Here is a 25,854-nt window from a genome sequence, read left to right as displayed (position 1 = left end):
GATACCCCCTACTATAATCCTCTTTGAGGAAATTCCCTTAGAAAATACTGTAAAGATCCAGACACAAAAACAAGTACTGGATAGCCCATGTAATCAGACTCATGCATGACAGAGTCAACTCTTTAAAAAAAAAAAAAAAAATAGTCCACAACATGCATCTACTTCAAGCTAAATGGCTAACCAAAAGGCTACAATCCAATTCTTTGCTGCTTCAATAAAAATGAGTTTATTACAAAATGCGAGTTTCTTTTTACACGTAGGTATGAATGTATTAACATGTGAATTGTTTGTGGATGTTCTCAAAATGTATTTAGCTGTATTTATTTTATTTCTGTAAAAATACCTTGTGACGTTGCACTCTATATGATTTTATGAAAATATGCTAATGTAACTGGAATATGCTTCATGCAAAAGGTTTCTTGTAAGGTATCATTACAAAGCTTATAATCTACTGAGTATGATCATCCTATTTGTATAAATGTACCACTCTTGTATCTGAAACTAGAAATATGAAATATAACTCTGTGTGCTGGCAAGTGGGTAATGAAGTCTCAGGGAAGGTCTTCACTACGGGGGGGAGGAGGGGATGTCAATTTAAGATACGCAAATTCAGCTACGCGAATAGCATAGCTGAATTCGACGTATCGGAGCCGACTTACCCCGCTGTGAGTACGGCAGCAAAATCGACCTCCGCGGCTCCCCGTCAACGGCGCTTACTCCCACCTCCGCTGGTGGAGTAAGAGCGTCGATTCGGGGATCAATTGTCGCGTCCCGACAAGACGCGATAATTCGATCCCCGAGAGATCGATTTCTACCCGCCGATTCAGGCAGGTAGTGTAGACCTAGCCTTAGCGTGACATGTGATCATGTCACCTGAACTGGAATCCATCTTTAACCTTGTGCTTTTCCATTGAGAAGGGGGTGGGAGACCCAGAGTGACAAAGGATTCCCACCTTATGCAAAAGATAGATAAGTGGGTGGAACAGAGAAAAGGGAGAGCCATCATGAGGAATCCCCTAGCTACCACCTGAGCTGAAACAAGGGCTGTACCAGGTGTAATCAGGCACAGACTCATCCCTGTGGCGCCTCCTGCTGGTCATCCAGGGGAATTAGCTCAGCCAGCATCCAGAGCGCCCTCTACAGGCCATGTGTCCTGCCTTGACCCTGGTGCCTTTGGCTTGGGTGCTGTCCCCCTGGCAGTACCCCACTCTCTCTCTGGGTCTCCCCACTCAGGGGAACCCCTATCCCAATGTCGCCTCAGTCATAGCTACTGCCAGTCACCATCTAGCCCTCACGCCCTGGGACAGACTGCAGTCTATCAGCCAATCATCACAGGCAACAAAGGGTTTGGACTGGCTGCCTTTACCCACCCTCAGGTTGCCCCTCTGCAACCCCAATACCTATATGGGCCTAGGACCAGGCCCTGCAGCCTGGGGAGTTGCTGGCCTATGGCTTCCCAGCCCCCAAGGCCTTTCCGCAGCCCTGCCTCACTCTAGGTCCCCGGGTGAGTTCCCCAGCAACCAGGCCTAGGCCTAGGCCTGGACCTGGGCCTGTCTCTCTCCAGTCAGAGGGAGACTCCTCAGTTTCTGGCTGCCCTGGCCTTCTTGTAAGGCTCAATTGTTCAGTTTGGGGCATGGCCCCAGCTGCAGCCACTTGCCCAATCAGCCGGGGTTTTGCTCCTTTTTACAGCCCCAGCCCACGGCAGGGCTTTTCCAACCCCTTCAGGGCTGGAGCGGGTATTCACCCTGCTACACAGGGGAAAGGATTGTGCTCAGACTAGGAAGGCGTCCAGTCTGTGAAAGAGACTTATTGAAACATCTTTCAGGGTGAGATTTTATCTGTACTCAGTTGTATTACTGTATTAGGCTTAGATTTGTGTGTTTTATTTTATTTTGCTTGGTAATTCACTTTGTTCTGTCTGTCACTATTTGGAACCACTTAAATCCTACTTTCTGTATTTAATAAAATCACTTTTTCCTTATTAATTAACTCAGAGTATGTGTTAATACCTGGGGGGCAAACAGCTATGCATCTCTCTCTATCAGTGTTATAGAGGGCAAACAATTTATGAATTTACCCTGTATATGCTTTCTAAAGGGTAAAACAGATTTATTTGGGATTTGGACCCCATTGGGAGTTGGACATCTAAGTTGCTTTCAATTAAGCCTACAGCTGTTAGGGGTCGTGGTTCAGACCCTGGGTCTGGGTTTGCAGCAGGCTAGTGGGTCTGGCTCAAACCAGGCTGGGTACTGAAGTCCTAAGCTGCTAGGGTAGGAAAGCAGGGGCAGAAGTAGTCATGGCACATCACTTGGCAGTTCCCAAGAGGGTTTCTGTGATCCAACCCGTCACATACCTATCGGCTCTATGAGCTCAGATGTGAAAAAATTACATAAGGGTATGTTTGAATACCCTCAGAGCTCACTGAGATTCTCATGCCTAAGAGCAACTGATAGTATTTAGTGACTTGCACCAGTTGTTCATTCTTATCAGGGACTTAAATAGATTTTCTCTCCTTCCCTTGGAATGTGAAGATCTAGAATGTGTGCCTTCTACTATCTTCCATGAATGTACAGTGATGCTGTAAACCGGCCTTGAAAAATCATAAAAATTTACTAACCCAGGCACCAAATCTACTCTCTCCACCCTCTCATCATCACTATGATAATTATGATGAGAAATAAGTGATCTTACATAGCTATCAAAAAAAAAAAAACACCTCACTCTAAGCAGATGGATAATTAGTATTTTAGAAGGCTGCAGTTAATGTTATCAAAATTGAAAAAATGTGTAAGGCTGTTTTGAGGTATTTCTCCCAGATTATGTTATGAAGCCATTTTGTTCCCAGATTTTACACAAAAATGAAGGCTTGTTAATGCTGCATACTGTATGAATGTTTCTTTCAATGTTAAGAATAGCAAGTTTATTTATATGGTTAAGAAAGTAGATCAATGGTTTACTACTATGCAGCACATGCACTGGATCTGCTCATAGAATGGTATGTACGTTTGTTATTACTATAAAAACTACAATAGCAAAAAAAATCAGCTTACAGCCATGGATGTGTAGATTGTAACAGAAATCTAAGTAACCAGGAAGTATTAAAAAGTTTATTTGAAAATGATTACTTCATAGGCTTTCTACTGGATGCTCTGAATGCCTGCAGGGATTAGTGGCAGGCATAATGTTTTACTTGCAAGGGAATATATTTTACCTCATGTTTGCTTGACAGGAATAAATCAAATGATATTGTTATAGCACTCTTTTTGTGAACATCTCTAAGCACTTTACGTTACAAAACCCCCCATAAAATTAAGATTAACTATACGAAGGCAATGTAAAGTTCTAATTAATTCTTAAGACTAAATATAAATTTAGCTACTGGCCTGAAAGAGTGCAATGTCAGCAGAATGTACTACATACGCTTAGGATCAAATCCTGGCCCTACTTAAGTCAGTGGGGATTTTTGTCACTGACTTCAACTGAAACTGACTTTGGCATAAATTTCAATAAAAATAATTAAATTGCTGTTCCAATAACAGTTTTGACAGCAAAGTTTTGAGGAACCTCTGAATATCTGAGGGAAATACCAGCAAGACTTGTAAGCCAAGAGGTGAGAAAAAGACACAAAAAGGTCTGAGTATTTATGTGAGACAGCAGCAGAGGTGATCTGGAATAGTTCCAAGACTGTTTAAAATACAATAATGGTTAATATGATCCACAAAGGAAAATTTGGTATATAAAAAAGTGACCCTGAGATGATTATCTTTGGAAACAGGAAGAAACTTTTTTACAGTAAGTGGGACAAACTGACCTGGGCTTCAATAGTGCCCATGTAATGAGGTTCAGAATCACCAGTAGTACTTTCAAAAGAAGCATGCAAATACAATACAAATTAGATTCCAAGATAAAACCTTGAATGAATCTAGAAACATTTTTAGCAACACTAGAAATACAAGCGCCAAAGGAAAAAAACTGCTTATGTTGGTAAGGATTTAATTATTTCTATTTGAACAACATACCAGATATCCCAATACACGTGTTTCACTGTGACATGATTCAGGTATCAAATGCCACAGAAAGGTCCAACAATATATACAGTGACACAAAACCTTTGCTATTACATATGCACAGGTTACTACAGAGCTGAAGAAAAGCTTACTTATGGGTGCTAAAAGAAAAACTAATTACATTTGTCAAATAAATCATTAGGAAGGGTTGCTAGAATTCAGCTGTAAACACTGTTAGCAATCTCTCACAGGAAACAAAGGGTACCAAAAGGCTACTCATCATTCACACTATATTTCCTAAAAAGCTCAAGTTGTTTTAAAAATTTATATTACCACTGCCAAGTTAAAACATTGTGGAAGACTACTGCATCTGAAGAAACAGGGATATTAAAAATATCAGCAGTAAAAGAGTTGAATATATTCAAGGACTTCTAAGCATCCGCCAAGAATCGAATTAGCAATCAATTTTGTTCAGTTTTATTGCAAATTTGTCATTTAGAAACAAACAAAAAAATTATGCTAATTAAGAGTTAAATTTAAACTGAACTAATCTTAATAACTTAAACCAACTTGATCTGTGGTCTTGTTTTTCTTTCGATCTGAAGTTGATATATACACCTCTACCCCGATATAACATGACCCGATATGACACTAATTCAGATATAATACGGTAAAGCAGTGCTCGGGAGGAGGAGGGGGGGCGAGGGCCTGCGCTCTCCGGCAGATCAAAGCAAGTTCGATATAACGCAGTTTCACCTATAACGCGGTAAGATTTTTTGGCTCCCCGAGGACAGCGTTATATTGGGGTAGAGGTGTATTACCAATTGCTTTCATTGTGGTGCTTGTGTTCCACTTGGAAGTGACATGTCTTTACAGATCATCATTCAAAAAATGTGATAAACCAGAAGATACCATCTGTATCCAAGATATTTCTCTACATGACACAGGAGCATCTAATCAAAAAAGTGTCACAGTTACCAGGTAACTATACCTCTGTCCCCTCTTGGTCTCTTTGAGTATGTCTACAGAGGGATAAAAAACCCTGGGCTGGCCCGGGTCAGCTGATCCAGGCTCACAGGGCTTGTGCTCTAAGACTGAAAAAATCACTGTGTAGATGTTCAAGTTCGGGCTAGAGCCTGAGGTTTGGGACCCTGTGAGGATGCAGAGTCTCAGTACTTGGGTTCCAGCCTGAGCCTGAAAGTCTGGACAGAGAATTTTAGCCCCAAAACCTGAGCCTGAGTCAGCTGTGGATCTTTTGTTCTTCTGTAGACATACCCCTAGAGTGTACTCCTCAAATCTCAGGCCTTGAGCTGTTACCTTTCTTGGAGTGAAATCATGTGATTCTCCCACTCTTAGACCAGCCTTGAGCTGCAGTTCCCAGGTACTAACCATGATTATCTCAGCAGGTCTCAGTTAGGTTCATTCCCTGTTGTTCTGTTCCCTCCAGGACCTTTGACCAGTGGTGTCCAATGACCAGACGGCCTTCTTTAAACAAAATATTGTTTTATGTAGAACAGTGGTTTTCAATCTTTTTTCATTTGCAGACCCCTAAACATTTTAAATGGAAGTGGAGACCACTGGAAATCTTAGGCACAGGCCACAAGCTGAAAACCACTGTTCTCTAGTAATTACAACCTGTTGTAAAAACCACTTTTAATAGTGTAAAACCATTGTTCTATAGTAATTACAACCTGTTGTGGACCCCTTAGACAGTCTGCGGACCCCCAGAGGTCCACAGGTTGAAAACCATTGATTTAGAACCAAAGCATTTCAGAGAAAAAGATCTTAAAACAAACAGACTGTACACATATCTAGTTAAGGAAGGGCCCAACTGCTTCAGACGTTGCCACAGGACCTGTTTCTGTCTCCCTGACAGTCTGTTCTCCCCAGGAACAGCTGAGAACTCTCCTCCTGGAGTCTTTTTCACTGTTTCATGTCCCTTTGAATTACTGTGGGAATCTGAAAGTAGCAGCTTCACCAATAATAACATTGTCACTGTCTTGTAATCTCCCTGCTAGGATTTGTTGGAAGGAAGCTTATCTAGAGCTTGTGTTGCCTTTCTGCTTCTTTTTCTAACAGCCCCGCATTAACTGAAATGAATACATTCATACTGGAAAGCCCAATAACCCAGCAAGAGCTATTTCAATAACCAATCACGTACAATATTTATAAAGTTACAGAGCAGTGTTCCTAGAGTTACATAGAAGTTCCATGTTTGCCACAATAAGTGTATAGTCTTTTTCTAAGTCTTACTCTGAAGAGATGGATCATCCAAGAAGTATTCATGAGATTCTTTAAGTTCCCCAGGCTTTGCTTCACGAAATTCACTTCTAAGAGAGATTTTCCACCATCTGAAAATTACCTATGATTGATAAGAAGATATTAGCAAGAATTAACGAACATCAACTACTAGTGGATAGAATATATAACTATAATCCTGAATTTTAATAGTAACAACTATTTCATTTCTAAGTACGTATAAATTGTCATACTGGATCAGACCATAGCTACTCCCAATGGCCACATCTGATGCTTCAAAGGAAACAAATAAACAAACAAAAAAAAACCCAACAACCTAGACAAGTGTGAATGCTGTATATGCAGGGAATATTCTTTCTTTATCACTGCATGACAACTTTTTATATCCTTAAGCGTGAGATTTAATTAATATCTTGACTTGTATAACTACAAATATTATTTTTCATTCTGCATTTAGCAGCAGATGTGTGTGTACCAAAGGATAAAATTAAAAATACATATAATGAAGATGCACTGTTTACATACTCTAAATGAAAATTTCAACTAAAAATGCTGATTATAATCTGAATAATGAAAGGCTCTGATGAAAAATGGGAGTACAGTTCACTAGATAGGTGTTGCAGAATAAGCAAGTTAGAAACCTTAAAACCATCAACCTCAGCCTAGACCAATCCACGCAAGCGGTCCATTTCCTGGACACCACTGTGCTAATAAGCAATGGTCACATAAATACCACCCTATACCGGAAACCTATTGACCGCTATACTTACCTACATGCCTCCAGCTTCCATCCAGGATACACCACACGATCCATTGTCTACAGCCAAGCTCTAAGGCTAGGTCTACTCTACCGGGGGGAGGGTCGACCTAAGATATGCAACTTCAGCTACGTGAATAGCATAGCTGAAGTTGCGTATTTTAGGTTGACTTACCTCGCTGTGAGGACGGCGGCGAGTCGACTGCTGCCACTCTGCCGTCAACTCCGCTTCCACCTCTTGCCGCGGTGGATTTCCGGAGTCGATGGCAGAGCGATCAGGGATCGATTTTATCACATCTTCACTAGACGTGATAAGTTGATCCCCAATAGATCGATTGCTACCCGCCGATCCGGCGGATAGTGAAGACGTGCCCTTAGATACAACCGCATTTGCTCCAATCCCTCAGACAGATTGAAGCACCTACAAGATGTCTATCAAGCATTCTTAAAACTACAATACCCACCTGCTGAAGTGAAGAAACAGATTGACAGAGCCAGAAGAGTACCCAGAAGTCACCTACTACAAGACAGGCCCAACAAAGAAAATAACAGAACGCCACTAGCTGTCACCTTCAGCCCCCAACTAAAACCTCTCCAGCGCATCATCAAAGATCTACAACCTATCCTGAAAGATGATCCCACAGATCTTGGGAGACAAACCTGCCCTCGCTTACAGACAGCCCCCCAAGCTGAAGCAAATACTCACCAGCAACCACACACCACAGAACAAAAACACTAACCCAGGATCCTATCCTTGCAACAAAGCCCGATGCAAACTCTGTCCACATATCTATTCAAGTGACATCATCTTAGGACCTAATCACATCAGCCACGCCATCAGGGGCTCGTTCACCTGAACATCTACCAATGTGATATATGCCATCATGTGCCAGCAATGCCCCTCTGCCATGTACATTGGCCAACCGGACAGTCTCTACATAAAAGAATAAATGGACACAAATCTGACATCAGGAATCATAACATTCAAAAACCAGTAGGAGAACACTTCAACCTCTCTGGCCACTCAGTAACAGACTTAAAGGTGGCAATTTTGCAACAGAAAACTTCAAAAACAGACTCCAGCGAGAAACTGCTGAACTTGAATTAATATGCAAATTAGACATCAATTTAGGCTTGAATAGAGACTGGGAATGGCTGAGCCATTACACACACTGAATCTATTTCCCCATATTAAGTATTCTCACACGTCTTGTCAAACTCTCTGTAATGGGCTATCTTGATTATCACTACAAAAGTTTTTTCTCTTAATTAATTAGCCTCTTAGAGTTGGTAAGACAACTCCCACCTTTTCATGTTCTCTGTATGTGTATATATATCTCCTTACTATATGTTCCATTCTATGCATCTGATGAAGTGGGCTGTAGCCCATGAAAGCTTATGCTCAAATAAATTTGTTAGTCTCTAAGGTGCCACAAGTACTCCTGTTCTTTTTGCGGATACAGACTAACACAGCTGCTACACTGAAACCTAAAATTAAAAAGTTAAGTGTTGACATTTAAATTATTATCTTTATGTTTCAAAGTTGATATTCTACTAAGAAGAATGGGGCAGTACCCATCTCTTAGAACTATAGTTTCCAGCTCCCTGCAATAACTACATCATTTTACATTCAATTAAGATTTTTAAGGTTCACTTTGCAACAAGCGGGGCTAGAAAGATTGTTTTTAAAGCAAACCAAAAAAAATTAAAACAGATTATTGAGCACATAACTGAGGCAAGAGATTAATTCATTGGTGAATCCAGTGGCCATGGAACTGTGGAATACAAGGAGCCCTGCCTAATAGTCATTTTCCTGGATCTCTTTTAAAATACTATGTAGCATGCTTGAGCAGTTGTTAGACTCTCTCTTTTTAGTATCTTATTACTATTATTTTAAATAAGTCAATCTTCACAAGTCAGGAAAAACAGATATCACTATTGTCGACACTCAAAAATCAAGAGTCTAGCCTCCAAAAATCATAAGATTTGTTTAAAAATCTTGAGATTTTTAAAAATAGCAAGTATTGGGTTCTTTTTACTTGCTTTCTGGCTTTTGAGTTTTTGGGGTGCACTTGCTTCACATTTTCAAGCTTTTCTCTACATCTGTAGCAGAGCTGCATTACACAGTTGGGCCAGCTGCTGGCTGAGTTTTTCCTTCCCAACCTTCCCAATAAAGACTCACTGTCATGCCCTGTCTTTCAGGCCTTTCTTCCAGGGCACTGTTTTATTAATGCAAAGAAAACTCACAACTTACACAGGCTGTCAGGATCCAGAGGCTGGCCAGCTGACTAACACGCAGCTAGTCACAGGAGGCAACTTCCTCTTGCAGCCCCCCTTCAACTGAGCCCTGTCACCCTTTAATAGAAAAAAACCTGACCCCTTCTCAGCTGGGTCTGATAAATTGAACATGGCAGGCCCCCTGGACTTAAAGGGGCACTGTGTTATAGCAAACATGAGGGCTGGAAACTTAATTTTTAAAAAAATGAAAGCTGAGATTTTCTTGCAATATCAGAATTCCAGCAACTGGGCTTTAAAACACTAAAATGTGTGAGACTTGCAATAAAATCTCAAGAGTTGGCAGCACAAATGTCTACACTGGGGGTTTTTTCCTCAGTGAAGTTACAACACAGTAGCTCTACCAGTGCAAATCCATAGTATAAAGCAGTGACATGTACCAGATACCGCTTACCCTGATTTGAAAAAAGCCAAGTGGAGACCAGCTATAAATAACTGCCTTCTCTGTACTTATCTGATATAGTATCTTATCATGTCATCTCTGCCTAGTTTGCTTCAACAGCAATGCCAGCCTTGACATTCTGTTTACCCATCTTCCTCATATCTGTGCACTTCCTTCCACAATTCCTTTTATATATGGAACACTGATCCTTCTTCAGTTGGAAGCTGCTATTGTAATTTAAATCCCTCTGGAATACCCACTACTTCTGCAATGCCCCCAAGAAATTAATTAATTGATTAGTCTTCTGCTTATTCATTCTATAGATCTTAAAAAACAAAACTAAACAAAAAACTTGACTGCATCACAGTGTGCACTAGACTTCACTGAGTACCACTGTAATCTTATTAATGTTGCCTCTGTCTTATCTCATCTACTCCTCCCTACCATCTTGTTACCTTATCTATTGTACTTTGTCTTAATTTAATTTCCTCAAATTGGGGATTATGGGTGAAATCCTGGCCTTACTGAAGTAAATGGCAAAAATCCCATTGAGTTCACTGGAGCTAAGATTTCACCCATTCTTTTTTCTCTACATTGAGACGTACCTCACACATTGTTGGGTAATACGCCTCTACCCCGATAGAACGCTGTCCTCGGGAGCCAACAAATCCTACCGTGTTATAGGTGAAATCGCGTTATATCGAACTTGCTTTGATCCGCCAGAGTGCGCAGCTCCGCCCCCCCAGAGTGCTGCTTTACTGCGTTATACCAAATTCATGTTATATCAGGTCGCATTATATCAGGGTAGAGGTGTATAAATAAATAATAATAATTAGTTTTTTACACCCACACACAATCCTGATCCTCTTTTTTTTTTTTTCTATTAGCATATACAAGCTGGAGGACTAATCTCAATCCCTACAAAACTTTGTTGATTTAGCTATTGCCAGTCAGGGAGATGGATTACCTACACCGATGGGAGAACCACTTCTGTCAACATAGGTGGTGCAGCTGCAGTTGTGCTGCTGTAGCATTTCAAGTGTAGATGAGCCCTGGGACAGACAGGCTTCATTGTTACCAACCCATGAAGAAGAATGGAGGCATTTCACAGCTCCCTTAGGGTAAATCCTACCTCCTTTTTTCCAAGGTCATAAAAGACCTTCTTGCAGTGGAACCGGTGTGTTTTCATTATGCTGGGGTTGGGACAGGATTAGAAAGGCCTGTGCAGCAAACTGTGCTGCTATGAAGTGTGTGGATTTGTGATCTATCACTCTAAGGATCTTCCAGTCACACATGACAGCGCTTTAAGAAAACGACAGCGAGTTTTAGACCTCCAGTGTTTCCTAGAAAGGCCTTTCAGGATTAACAGCTGGTGGAACCAGAGAGACTTAGTCTTCCAGCAGCTAGAAGGGTTGGCGAACAGGCGGCAGCCAGTCAGGGCCCAGCAGATCAAATTAAAAGAACTGGCTACTTCTATCAAATGGCAGTTCAATGTTAAGTCAGGGGAGGGAGGAAGGAAGGAAGGATCTTCCCTCTACCATAACCCACAAAGCCACTTTGTGTTTAGGTCACTGAGGGACTTTTTGATGTACTCAGTGTGAGTGTAAGGCCCCGGCAGGCTAACCTGAGTTAGACGTTGGACTACTGAAAATTAGATAAATTCACTTTGCAAGACACCCACTGGCTCTGGCAAGCTGGTGACAAGGCTTCAGGAACAACAGCAGCATAGTGTCACTGACACAGAATGACCAGCAGATAATAAGAATTTCCTTTCCCTAGTCCACAGACTAGCTGTTTGCTGTGGCCTAGATCTCTACCTTAGAATCCTTCCTATTGTTTCAGGTTGTCTGTAAGAAGATTCCAGAGACAGCACTGCATTATTTACAGGAGGGTCACATTCAGAGGTTATTGTCACAGGCATAAAGCCTGAACATTGGTGCTTAAATTTCCATAGTGTAATCTAAATTTGGGTCTCTCTCATATTTTTAGATACCAAACTTTGGACACCTACAGTTTGATGTTCAGAGGTGCTGAGCACCCACAATTCTCATTGACTTATCATTCAACTTAAATTTTATTTCTTTATTTTCAAACAAAAGCTCAAATTCCATAGATACTGTTAGGTGAGGCCACACTTTCACTAGGTACTGTTTCCTTCTTGGAAATTGGGTGTGGATTTATCATGGCTTGCTTGTATTTGGTAGATATTTGATCTACAGTGACAATAAATATGTTTAAGCAAAAGCTTAGCATATATATTTTTAATATAAAATCTAGTCAACCAAAGAACACTCACGATTTATGCTATTATTTTTTTGTAGGTGCTATAAGAGTGTTGCCCAGTTGCATTTACTGGCTTATTTTGTAAGCATCCTTTGGGCAAAATTTCACTGTAAATAGCCATTCAGGCTTAACTACAGGGTTCTTTTACAGAACACTTAATAGGTAAACAGAGGAAATACATAACTAGTTTTTTATTTCAATCTTATTTTAAGCACGCATACAATCATGGTTTAGTTGAAGACATAATCCTCCCCCCCAAATAATATCCCACTACATTCCCAAAACTGGAGACACAAGCCAATCATCCCGCAGGTTCTTTGCAATACAGGGTAACTACAAGTAGTAGTTGCTCCTTTTAAAGGAAAACTAAAGTAAACGCATCTTAACCATCCCAAAAATCTACAAGTTGATAGGCTAAGAAGAAATGGCAGTCTTGAATAAACATATATTTTATAGTTTTACAACTGGTATTTCTGAGCCTAGTATTATAGGCAGTCATCTTGCTAAAATGTCATTTGTGACACTGGCAGTGTGAAAACCCAATGAAAGAGAGATTGTAAACCACTGACCATTCTGCTTGAATAGTGATTTGACTATTTTTAAAACTTTTAGATCTAGATTGCACTTTTAAGACAACAGAACTACATGCTGTATTCAATGTGTACTCTGCATGCAATATTCAACAGCTCCTAATATTCTGTTAGTTTTTTTTGACTGCTGCCGCACATTCAACAGTTTTCAAAGAACACTCCATGATGACTCCAAGATCTCTTTCTTGAGTGGCAATTTAGACCCCATCATTTTGTATGGTATAGTTGAGAATATGTTTTCCAATGTGACTTACTTTGCACTTATCAACACTGAATTTCATCTGCCATTTTGTTGCCCAGTGACCCAGTTTTGTGAGATCCTTTTGTAACTCTCTGCAATCAGCTTTGGACTTAACTACCCTGAATAATTTTGTATCATCCTCAAACTTTGCACCTCACCCCTTTTCCAGATCATTTATGAATATGTTGAACAGCACTGATTCCAGCACAGCTCTCTAGACACTGCTATTTAACTCTCTCCATTCTGAAAACTGACCATTTACTTCTACTCTTTGTTTCCGGTCTTTTAACCAGTTACTGACCCATGAGAGGACCCTCTTATCCCATATCTGATTAGTTTGCTTAAGAGCCTTTGGTGAGGGACCTTGTCAAAGGTTTTCTGAAAGTCCAAGTATATTATATCCACTAGATCTCCTCTGTCCATATGTTTGGTGTCACCACCAAAGAATTCTAATAGATTGGTGAGGCATGATTTTCTTTTGTGAAAGCTGTGTTGATTCTTCCACAACAAACTATGTTCATCTACGTGTCTGATATTTCTGTTCTTTACTATAATTTCATACAATTCGCCTGGTACTGAAGTTAGGCTTACCAGCCTGTAATTGCCAGGATTGCATCTGGTATAGAGGGTAGGTTAAGCAACAGGTTAGGTACCATAGTTAGAATTTTTGCAATTTCACATTTTACTTTCTTCAGAACTCTTTAGTGAATACCATCTAGTCCTGGTGACTTATTATTGTTTAATTTATTAATTTCTCCCAAAACCTCCTCTACTGACTCCTCAATCTGGGACAGTTCCTCAGATCTGCCACCTTAAAAGAAAGGCTCAGATGTGGGAATCTCCCTCACATCCTCTGCAGTGAAGACAATTTCAAAGAATTCATTTAGCTTCTCTGCATTAGGCTTGTCTTCCTTGAGTGCTCCTTTAGCACCTTGAGTTTCCAGTAGCCCACTGACTGATTGGCAGGCTTCCTACTTCTGACGAACTTTTTTGCTATTAGTTTTTGAGTCTTTTGCTAGTTCCTCTTCAAATTCTTTTTTAGCTTGCCTGATTATACTGTTACACTTTACTTGCCAGAGTTTATGCTCTTTTCTATATTCCTCAGTAGGATTTGACTTCCAATTTGTAAAGGTTGTCTTTTTGCCTCCAAGTGCCTTTTTTACTTTGTTGGTTAACCATGGTGGCAATTTTTTTTTTGGTCTTCTTACTTTTTTTTTTTTTTTTAAATTTGGGGTATATATTTAATTTAAGCCTCTATTATGGTGTTTTTTAAAACCATGCGGCTTGCAGGCATTTCATTCTTGTGACTGTTCCTTTAATTTCCCTTTAACTAGCTTCCTCATTTTTTGTGTAGTACCCCTTTCTGAAGTTAAATGCTACTGTGGTGGGTTTCTTTGGTATTTCCCCCTACCTCCACTCACAGGGATGTTAAATTTAATTATATTATGATTGCTATTACTGAGCAGTTCAACTATATTCACCTCTGGGACCAGGTCCTGTGCTCCACTTAGCACTAAAATCAAGAATTGTCTCTCCCCTTGTGGGTTCCAGGATTAGCTACTCCAAGAAGCAGTCACTATATCCTAGTAAAGAGGAGAGGATAGTCCAATTGTATCTAGAAACTTTATCTCTGCATCCTGTCCTGAGGTGATATGTACCCAGTCAGTATGGGGATAGTTGGAACCCTCCATTATTATTGAGTTTTCTATTTTTATAGCCTCTATATTCTCCCTGAGCATTTCACAGTCTCCATCACCATCATACTCAGGTAGTCAATAGTATATTTTTACTTCTATACTCCTATTATTCAAGCATGGAATTTCTGTCCATAGAGATTCACTTAATATTTTTACTATATTTGACCGTATACTTTCACATATAGTGCCACAACCCCACCAGCACAACCTACTCAGTCATTTCTATTTTGTACCCTGGTATTACCATGTCCCAATGATTGTCATAATTCCACCAACTTTCCGTGATGCCTATTATATCTATATCCTCATTTAATACCATGCACTCAAGTTCACCCCTCTTGTATTTAGACTTCTAGTATTTGTATACAACCATTTATAAAATTTGTCACCTTTTAGTTGTCTGTCTTCATGTGACATAACTGAATGGAACTCTTTTTCATTTGACTGTTTCTCTTCAGTTCCTACCTGTACTTTAACAATGTCTATCCTCTCCTCTTTACTAGGATATAGTGAATTTCCATTAATAGATCCTCCCCACTGGATGTCTCTGTCTGAAACGTGTGCTCCTTCTCACCTGTCAGCTTTCCCCCACCCCTTAGTATAAGGCTAAAACATAGATGCCTAGGGAACTTTTACGCTGAAAACTTAGATGCTGAGTGAGATTAAGTACTTCCAGTGTTTGGCAGGAGTTTTGTGGATAGCAGTGGAGCCAAACTGGCACTTTGGCATCCAAACTGGAGTCTTAGGTGCCTAAGTCTGGGGTACCTCAAGTACCTTTGTGGATGTTGGCCTTAGTTCCTTTGCTTCCTGAGAACAAGGACAGCCATAAAATGGAGAGGAGTGTTGGGAGAGAGAAGAGAGGCTCCATTTGCTCACCTTCTACCTAGTGCACCTGTGCAAAGCCAAATACAACTAAAACACCAATGTTCTTCTAGGATAGCAAAAACCACTGTTAAAGCAGGATGGGAACTTGCTTACATTCCTTTCTATTACGTTCTCATACTATTATTGTCAGAAGTGACATTTCTTTTCAAAGAGATGGCACCTCCAGCACAGAAATGCCAAGTATGATTAAAAACTTAAACAAAGACACTTACGATAATGGATTCAAGATAACAAATGCTTTTTACCTTTTGAACTTTTATACTGTCGAGTTGAGCAAAATGTGTCAGCTTCTTTCTTGGTCTTTCTACTGACTTAATGGGAGTTACAACAAGGATACATTTGGCCCAAACTTGGTGAAATTAAAGAGCTGTACTTTAACACTGGCTTCTCTCCTAGAATTATTAATCTGTGATCATTCATACCTGAATGTCTCTTACTAACACAAGTCTTTAAGTCTAATTCTTGTAAAATTAGAATCAGGATGCTTATTGTATTACATTAAAACAGGTTCCAAAACTCCATAAAGTAAAATGAATTAAAGTAATATATCTCAGTCTGGGAAGTCCATATTCTCCAAGCAATAAAATAGAGTGTACAAAAAGAAAAGTTACTGGCCCAACTTCAGCATTGGTGTCAGCAGGCACAAGCCCAGCTGAAGTAAGTTTTAGTAGAACCTGCTTACACAAAGGGTACCTTTGCCCTACAGTCTTGCAGGAGTTGGGATATATTTATATTATTATGAATAATTTATAAAAATGTATGTAAACCAAGGCCCAGATCCTGAAAAATGATCCATTTACATAACATTTATGCCCATGCAGAGTCACATTGAAGTTGGGCATAATGTTCAACATGAGCTGAACACTATGTTGGACTGAAGCCTAGATAGATGAATGAAGCTCTTTCTAAATGAAACCCACAGGCAGATGTTGATTTCAAGCCTTCAGCAAATACTGGGTACTAAGACCATGAGATATTTTGCAAATAATTACAAACCTATCAGAAATAGCCTTCATTTCTGAAGATAAATAGCACATACATCTTACACAATGCAGAAATATTTTATAGTGTATGTTTATTCTGTATTGGCAATTATCTTCTGATAAATTAATAAATAAAAATATTGGGCCTGATCCTCAGCCTGTAAATCAGCAAAGTCAATGAAGATATGTCGTTTACACCACCTTAGGATTTGGCTGGCTGCTTTTAACATAAACACACACACCTTATTCCAATTGACTGATGGCTGAAGTCCAAAATATCCTTGCATCAAAAAGCCTCCAAAATGGAACTTCCTACATCAAGAAGGTTCAAATGATGTAATTCAGTCCTATTTTTAAAGGAAATGCACTAGATGATTGTTTCACTAGGTTTACCACTTAAAGCTTGGGATTCCTTATAAATCTAATGTAGTTATCTAGTACTACTGCTAGAATAAACCTCTAAAGAAAGAAAACTAGAACAAATATTAACAAAAGAAAAATGTTAAAATTCAACTATTAAATATGGTTCAGAGGGATTTGTTGAACAAGGACTGAGGCTCCAATTCTGCAAACACTTATGCATATGCTTAAGTTTATGCACAAGCAGTCCCAACGGGACTACTCATGTACGCCAATTAAGCATGTGTTAATTTTTACTTGGAGATTTCAATGCCCGAATCGGGGCTGACAGCGAGAACTGGAAAGGAGTAATCGGGCCACATGGTGTAGGCAAAATGAACAGCAATGGACTACTCCTTTTGGCCTGGTCTACACTAGGAGCTTATGTCGAATTTAGCAGTGTTAATTCGAATTAACCCTGCACCCGTCCACACAACAAAGCTATTTATTTCGACACAGAGGTCTCTTTAAATCGATTTCTGTACTCCTCCCCGATGAGGGGAATAGCGCTAAATTCGACATGGCCATGTCGAATTAGGGTTAGTGTGGATGGAATTCGACGCTAATAGCTCCGGGAGCTATCCCACAGTGCACCACTCTGTTGACGCTCTGGACAGCAGTCCGAGCTCGGATGCTCTGACCAGCCACACAGGAAAAGTCCCGGGAAAATTTGAATTCCTTTTCCTGTCTGGCCCAGTTTGAATCTCATTTCCTGTTTGGACATCGTGGTGAGCTCAGCAGCACTGGCAACGATGCAGAGCTCTCCAGCAGAGGTGACCATGCAATCGCGGAATAGAAAGAGGGCCCCAGCGTGGACTGATTGGGAAGTCTTTGATCTGATCACTGTGTGGGGCAATGAGTCCGTGCTTTCGGAGCTGCGATTGAAAAGACGGAATGCGAAGATCTACGAGAAGATCTCAAAAGCCATGATGGAGAGAGGATACAGCCGGGATGCAATGCAGTGCCGCGTGAAAAATCAAGAAGCTGAGACAAACGTACCAGAAGACCAAAGAGTCAAACGGACGCTCAGGATCCCAGCCCCAGACATGCCGTTTCTACGAGGCACTGCATTCCATTCTAGGTGCGGCTGCCACCACCACCCCACCACTGTCCGTGGACTCTGACAATGGGGTATTGTCGACGGCCGCTTCCTCGGAGCTGTTCGCAGACGGGGAAGATGAGGAAGGAGATGAGGAGGACGAGGCAGTTGACAGCGCTTTCAACGCTGATTTCCCCGACAGCCTCTCTTCATCACCCTCATGGAGATCCCCTACCAACCCTCCCAAGGCGGTAACCTGGACCGTGAATCAGGGGAAACATCAGTAAGGAAGTGTTTTAAACATTTATTTTGAATAGAATAGGCATGGTATGTTAGCAATGGGTTTTTAATGATTAGTTTCCCTAGGCGCTTAACTATTTAGTCCTTGCCAGTGCAGCTACTGGAAAAGTCTGTTAACATGTCTGGGGATAGAGTAGAAATCCTCTAGGGACATCTCCACGAAGCTCTCCTGGAGGTAATGTGAAAGCCTTTGAATCAGGTTCCTGGGGAGAGCAGCCTTATTGCCTCCTCCATGGTAGGAAACTTTTCCGTGCCAGGCTAGCAGCAGGTACTCCGGTATCATTGCCTGGCAAAGCATGGCGGCATACGGCCCTGGTGTTTGCTGGCATTCACGCAGCATGCGGTCTTTCTCTGTCTCCGTAATCCTCATCAGAGTGATATCACTCATGGTGACCTGCTTTGAATTAGGGGAATTTTAGTATGGGGACTGATTGCCTGTTCCTTTAAATAACTGTAACCGGCGGTTTACAGCCACGCGGTGGGGGCAGGGAGGCGAACCGTTCCTGCTGAGCGGTTCGCCAGCAGCATGCAGGGATCTTTCCCGGAGACAGCTGCGACGGGGGTGGGACAGAGGCAGAGTTCCTGCTGGCCGGATCGCCGGCAGCAGGAACTGGCCAACGCTAGGAGCATTGCTTGGAACGTGAAAGAAGGGCACTGCTGTAAATTAAGCTTTAAGCAGCCAAAAGTCTAAGGCTTACCATGGCCGCCTGCTAGCAGAATTCCGTTGTCCGGCCCCGCTTGTGTGATCTGTACAGCAAGACCCCAGGCACTCAATGTGAAGACCGAAAATTCGACCTTGTACTGAGTGCACATGTGATAGGTACTGTGCATGGTCTTGTTCACAGAGAGAGACTACATTCATTGTTCGCAAAAATGTATCTTTGTGAGGAATTCACTCCCTTTTTCCCATCCCACAGCTGCGAGTGTCTCCAGACCTACCCCGGCATCCCCCTCCCAGAGGCTGGCGCAGATCAGGCGGCGAAAGAAAAGGACACGGGACGAGATGTTCAGAACTTATGGTCTGTTCCTGAGCCGAGGCGGCACAGAAGACCCAGTGGAGGGAGAACATGTCGCAATACCAGCGATCACACAGCGAACAGGAGGACAGGTGGCGGCAGGAAGACCAGCAGGTGACTCAAACGCTGCTTGGACTGAGGAAGCAAACGGACACGCTCCAGCGCCTTGTAGATGTTCTGCAGGACCGGAGGCAGGAGGACAGAGCCCCGCTACATTCTATCGCTAACCGCCCTCCCCTGCCACAAAATCCCATCCCCACCTCACCCAAAGTCCCAAGAAGGAGGGTTGGCAGGGGCCGTGAAAACAGTCACTCCACCCCTGCAGACTGCTCAAATTGCAGACGGCTTTCATTCCCAAAGATTTGATACGTCCTTTCCTTCCCTCCAAATGCGCCTCACCCAAGCCCCCGTCCCAGTTTCATCCCCTGTGTAGTTCTTAATAAAAAATACGTTTCTGTTAATTACTGTTTCCGTCATGTTCTTTTAGAGGATGGTGTGTTTGAAGGGGGGGAAGGGGGCTGGTAGTTGGAGAGGACAGTCACCTTTACCAGGGTACAGACACGAGGGCAGGTTCAGCAGAAGGTCACACACACATTGCAGTCACTAGGCACACTGGTCAGTCTGGGAGGTGGTTTTCATGTTGTGTGTGTGTGTGGGCTATGTGAGTTTGTGGCGGGGGAGATGGTTACAGATCTTATGCAGCGGTCCTTAGCCTGGATGACAGAGCCACGCAGCAGGGGATCTGTAACTGCCCTCCCCCACCACAAAGTCACATAGCCCCCACACACACAGTCCCGAAAAGGAGGGGTGTCAGGCTCCATTGAAACAACCAGTCCACCAGTGCGGATCTGCTCTAGGAGCAGGAGCCTGTCATTCCTCGAGTTTAGAAGCGTTCTTTCCATCAGTACGCCCACTCCCCACCACAGTCTGCGTCCCAGTTTCAAGCCTTTACCGCGAAATCCTTAATAAAAAAAACGGTGTTAATGAACAAAGTTTCATTTATTTTATTTTTAAAGGTGCGCTGGAAGGAGGGGAAGGGGGTTGGTAACTGGAGAGGATAGTCAACATTAAGTGGGTAAAGAAACGGGGGCAGGCTCAGCTTCTGTTTAAAAAAACGTAATAGTCACAGGTTACCATGGTCACTCTGGAACCTAGCTTTCAAAGCCTCCCGGATGCACAGTGCGTCCTGCTGGGCTTTTCTAATCGCCCGGATGTCTGGTTGGGCGTAATCAGCAGCCAGGCGATTTGCCTCAACCTCCCACCCCACCATAAACGTCTCCCCCTTGCTCTCACAGAGATTGTGGAGCACACAGCAAGCTGCAATAACAATGAGCATATTGGTTTCGCTGAGATCAGAGCAAGTCAGTAAGCTTCTCCATCTCCCCTTCAGACGTCCAAAAGCACACTCCACCACCATTCTGCACTTGCTCAGCCGGTAGTTGAAGAGTTCTTTTTCACTGTCCAGGGTGCCTGTATAGGGCTTCATGAGCCAGGGCATTAGCGGGTAGGCTGGGTCCCCGAGGATCACTATAGGCATCTCACATCCCCAACAGTTATTTTGTGATCTGGGAAGTAAATACCTTCCTGCAGCCGTCTAAACAGACCAGAGATCCTGAAAATGCGAGCGTCATGAACCTTGCCCGGCCATCCGACGTTGATGTTGGTAAAACGTCCCCTATAGTCCACCAGTGCTTGCAGCACCATTGAAAAGTAGCCCTTTCGGTTAATGTACTGGCTGGCCTGGTGGTCCGGTCCCAGGATAGGGATGTGAGTTCCATCTATAGCCCCACCGCAGTTTGGGAATCCCATCACAGCAAAGCCATCTATGATCACCTGCACGTTTCCCAGGGTCATTACCTTTGAGAGCAGTAGCTCATCGATTGCGTTGGCTACTTGCATCACAGCAACCCCCACGGTAGATTTGCCCACTCCAAATTGGTTCACAACTGACCGGTAGCTGTCTGGCGTTGCAAGCTTCCAGAGGGCTATGGCCATTCGCTTCTGGACTGTCAGGGCTGCTCGCATCCGGGTGTCCTTGCGCTTCAGGGCAGGGGACAGCAACTCACAAAGTTCCAGGAAAGTTCCCTTACGCATCCAAAAGTTTCGCAGCCACTGTGATTCATCCCAGACCTGCAGCACTATGCGGTCCCACCAGTCCGTGCTTGTTTCCCGGGCCCAGAATCGCCGTTCCACAGCATCAACATGACCCATTGCCACCATGATGTCCGTGGCGCGGGGTCCCGTGCTTTGCGAGAGGTCTGTTCCCCTCTCAGACTTAATGTCCTCACCGCGCTGCCTTAGCCTCCTCGCCCAATTTCTCAGCATCTGCCTCTGAAAAAGGTGGATGATAAGTCGCAAGGCGTTGACAACGGCCATAACTGCAGCGATGATCGCAGCGAGCTCCATGCTCGCAGTGCTGTGGCGTCCACGCTGTCAATCACCAAAAAAGTGCACGAACTGATTGCCTGCCGGCGCTTTCACGGAGGGAGGGCAGGAGTGAGGGTTGAATGATGACAGTTACCCAAAACCACCCTCGACACATTTTTTGCCCCAGCAGGCATTGGGGGCTCGACCCAGAATTCCAGTGGGCAGTGGGGACTGTGGGAACTGTGGGATAGCTACCCACAGTGCACCGCTTCCAATGTTAATGCTTGCCCCGTTAGTGTGGACTCAAAGTCGAATTACTGTCTTTAGTGCGGATACACACGTTCGACTTTGTAATATCGGTTCCACAAATTCGCTTTAAGTAAAATCGAACTACTCTCGTAATGTAGACATACCCTTTGAGTCTTTGTTCTGAAAATGACCTGACCATTACTAACACTCTGTTCTGACAAGCGGACAAATAGAAAATGACGTGGATGCACCCTAGGTCCAAACAGTCGCATCTGATAGATTATGCCATTGTTAGAAGGCGAGACATCTGAGACGTACTGATTACACTGCTCTACAGCCAAAATGCTTCTGAAATAAATGTAGTCAAACTTTACTAATTCTGGGTCACTGAGAACGAAAATGATGCCTAAAATTGTTGATTGGCTCAAGTTTTCAAGATATGCTATTGGGTCAGTATATATGACCCTTGACTTGGGAATGGCAGAGGATAAGTGAGTTATAAAGGGAAGGGATCTCAATTTAAACCAGAAATGACTAACATACATCTTTGACTGGATCTATGAATAAATCTATGACTGGGTTTGGACAGTACTTGCTTTTTAGGCAAAACAATGAATAATGCAATCTGAAGCTGGTATTGCGTCATACATGATATGAATTGCATCATGTTATTCCTAGAAGTCATGGATGATGCAATCATAATGAAGCTTACATCACTCTGCTGAACAAATTGCCCTATATCAGCTCTAGAAATCATACAGTGTCGTGCTCTCTTATTTGTCAGTGTTTGATTTTGCAAAGGGACGCATTTCTGTTTAGCCAAAGTGAGCAGAGATGCCTCGTACTTGTGTGAACAGTGCAGATAACTTCTGCTATGTTTGTGGTGAAGTGACTTTTGCATCCCAAAAGCGCAGTATAACCACTATGGCTAAGAAAGCCTATCACCTTTATTTTGGCTGCAAAATTGGAGATCAGGACGAGAGGTGGGCCCCACACATATGCTGCAACGCTTGTGCAACAAATCTTCGCCAGTGGTTGAACAGGAAAAGGAAATCTATGCCTTTTGCAGTACCAATGATTTGGAGAGAGCCAACAGATCATACCAGCAATTGTTACTTCTGCATGGTGCCTCCAGTTGGGAAAGTGTGTCAAAGAAGAAAAAGTGGACTGTGCATTATCCAAACATTCCATCAGCTATACGCCCAGTACCCCACGGAGAAGGACTGCCGGTTCCTGATGCACCAGAATCATTCTCACTTGCGTCAGACGAGGAAGAGGAAGAGGATGAAACTTCTGATTCTAAATCATCAATGTCACAGGACCCACATTTTCTCCCATCCTCCTCCTCTGAACCACACCTCATAACACAAGGTGAACTGAATGACCTTGTCAGGGATTTGGAACTACCCAAGAGTAATCAGAGCTGTTGGGCTCGAGACTACAGCAGTGGAATCTCCTGGCAGGTGATGTTAGGGTTTCCATGTTCCGTGACCGTCAAAAGGATCTTGTCCCATTCTTCTTCATGGAAGGTGATCTTGTAGCCTGCAACAACATCCCTGGTGTGATGGCAGCCCTCAATATCGTTCACGATCCAGATGAGTGGAGACTGTTCATTGATTTATCGAAGACGAGTCTTAAAGCTGCATAATGGCAATGTTTTGCCATCAATTCCAGTTGGTCATGCAGTCCATATGAAGGAAACCTATGACAATATGAAACAACTTTTGAGGTGCATAAACTATGACCAACATCAGTGGCAGCTTTGTGGCGATTTGAAGGTTGTTGCTCTCTTGCTTGGTCCGCAGACTGGATACACAAAGTACTGCTGTTTTCTCTGCGAATGGGATAGTCGTGCAAGAGATTCCCACTACATCAAGAAAGATTGGCCACTCCGACAGTCATTGGAGCCTGGGAGGAAAAGTGTCCAGCATCCACCACTTGTTGAATGAAGGAAGATTTTGTTACCACCCTTACACATCAAGCTGGGTCTGATGAAGAACTCTGTCAAGGCCATTGACAAAACACAAGCAGCTTTCAAGTACCTCCGTGGAAAATTTCCAAGGTTAAGTGAAGCTAAGATAAAGGAAGGTGTCTTTGTTGGTCCTCAGATTCATGAACTTCTTCGAGATGATGCATTTGACCATGCACTGCATGGCAAGGAAAAGACAGCATGGAAAGCCTTCCAGTTAGTGGCAATAAATTTTCTTGGAAACAACAAGGCAGACAACTACAGGTAATTGGTGGAAAACCTCCTCAAGGCATACAAAAACCTTGGTTGCAACATGTCACTAAAGATACATTTTTGCACTCTCATCTAGATTTTTTTCCACCAAACTGCGGAGCAGTGAGTGACGAGCACGGCGAGCGATTTCACCAGGACATTGCAACAATGGAGAAACGCTATCAGGGCAAATGGAGCCCATCAATGCTTGCAGACTATTTCTGGACAGTGACAAGAGATGCTCCATTTAATGAATACGAGAGACAAGCCAAGAAGCGCCAAGTAGACACTGAATAGGACTAAACTATGTACATAATCGTTTTTTGCCTTTTGTTTCATAATAAATTTTATTTATATAACCCTTTTGCTGATTTTTAAAGTGTTACATAAACAGGACAGATAAAATATTATCATGTAAAGCAACCATAAACACATGAAAAGACCAAGGTTTACAATTTATGATTAAAACTCTACTATCTACACAATATACATAGACATAAAATGTAAAAACTTAAATATCTTAGAAACAGTAGCCAATCAGTTGTTTTAATTGTCATATTTGAATTCAGCACATCAAAATACATAATAAATAGCACATTTTATCTCTGAAGCAGATGACTTCTCAAAAATTGTAGACCAGTGTTACTAGAGTTATGCGAGGTGCAGGGTGCTGGACAGATCACAGATTAGTCAGGATGTCTCTTCAACTCTACATCGTTCCTTCTTGGCACAAACGCCCTAAGCATGTGCGACCTGCTTTCAATATAGCCAAACTGAAAGATGCTCAATGTTTCAACAAATTCCAGAAGAGTCTTGATGACAAACTGACATCCCATGGACAACTGATCAGTACTGTAACCGAAAAGTGGGACCAGTTCAAGCAGATAGTGACTGTCACAGCAATAACATCTCTTGGACCAAAGAAAAGAACACATCGTGATTGGTTTGATGAGAACCAAGAAGAAATATGCTCAGCACTGGAAGTAAAGAGAAAAGCTTTTATCGAATGGCAGAATGATCCCTCCTCAGTCTCTAAGTGGGACCATTGCAAGGACCTTCAGAGCAAAACACAGAAAGACCTCCGTCAGATACAAGACAACTGGTGGGAGAGCAAAGCCAAAGAAATTGAGCACTATGCTGAGACCCAAAACTTAAAGATGTTCTTCAGTGCTATTAAGACTGTTCTATGGACTGTCTAAACCAAGGACCACCCCATTGCTCTCATTAGACAACACAATACTGATTCAAGATAAAGAAAGCATCAACAAAAGATGGCGAGAATACTTTAGCAACCTTCTCAATAGACCATCAACTGTGAATAATATTGTCCTCAATGAAACTCCACAACAACCTGCTCTGACAGATCTTGACTTTCCACCTACTATAGATGAGATTAAGAAAGCTGTTTGCCAGATGAGTTCAGGGAAAGCTCCTGGAAAAGATGGGATACCAGCAGAGATATACAAAGCAGCAGGTCCAGCAGCACTAGCAGCGTTCCACAGCGTGATCATCAACATCTGGGAGGATGAAAACACACCACAGGACCTCCACGATGCTACTATTGTTTCTCTTTTCAAGAACAAAGGCAGCAAAGCGGAATGTGGAAACTATAGATGCATATCCCTCCTATCCGTTGGAGGGAAGATCATCGCCTGCATCATCTTGAACCGCCTAATAGCCAGTATTTCCGAGGCAAATCTACCTGAAAGTCAATTATCAGAGGGGTAGCCGTGTTAGTCTGAATCTGTAAAAAGCAACAGAGGGTCCTGTGGCACCTTTGAGACTAACAGAAGTATTGGGAGCATAAGCTTTCGTGGGTAAGAACCTCACTTCTTCAGATGCAAGTAATGGAAATCTCTAGAGGCAGGTATATATCAGTGTGGA

General features: G+C 42.5%; 1 protein-coding gene across 2 annotated transcripts in view; it reads right to left on the bottom strand.

The window, feature by feature from the left end:
- The window catches only part of FBXO36 (F-box protein 36), a 108,639-nt gene that overhangs the window by 42,342 nt on the left and 40,443 nt on the right, over positions 1-25,854 (bottom strand). For both annotated transcript variants that reach the window (XM_034780794.1, XM_034780793.1), the window contains exon 2: positions 6,261-6,369. In XM_034780794.1, coding sequence (XP_034636685.1) covers positions 6,261-6,369 — 109 coding nt within the window. The remainder of the gene's footprint in view (positions 1-6,260; positions 6,370-25,854) is intronic.

Source organism: Trachemys scripta, chromosome 9, assembly GCF_013100865.1.
Source record: "Trachemys scripta elegans isolate TJP31775 chromosome 9, CAS_Tse_1.0, whole genome shotgun sequence".
In the NCBI taxonomy this organism is placed as follows: Eukaryota; Metazoa; Chordata; order Testudines; family Emydidae; genus Trachemys; species Trachemys scripta.
The sequence above is the reverse complement of the archived record's forward strand: the minus strand, read 5'-3'. Positions and strand labels throughout refer to the sequence as shown.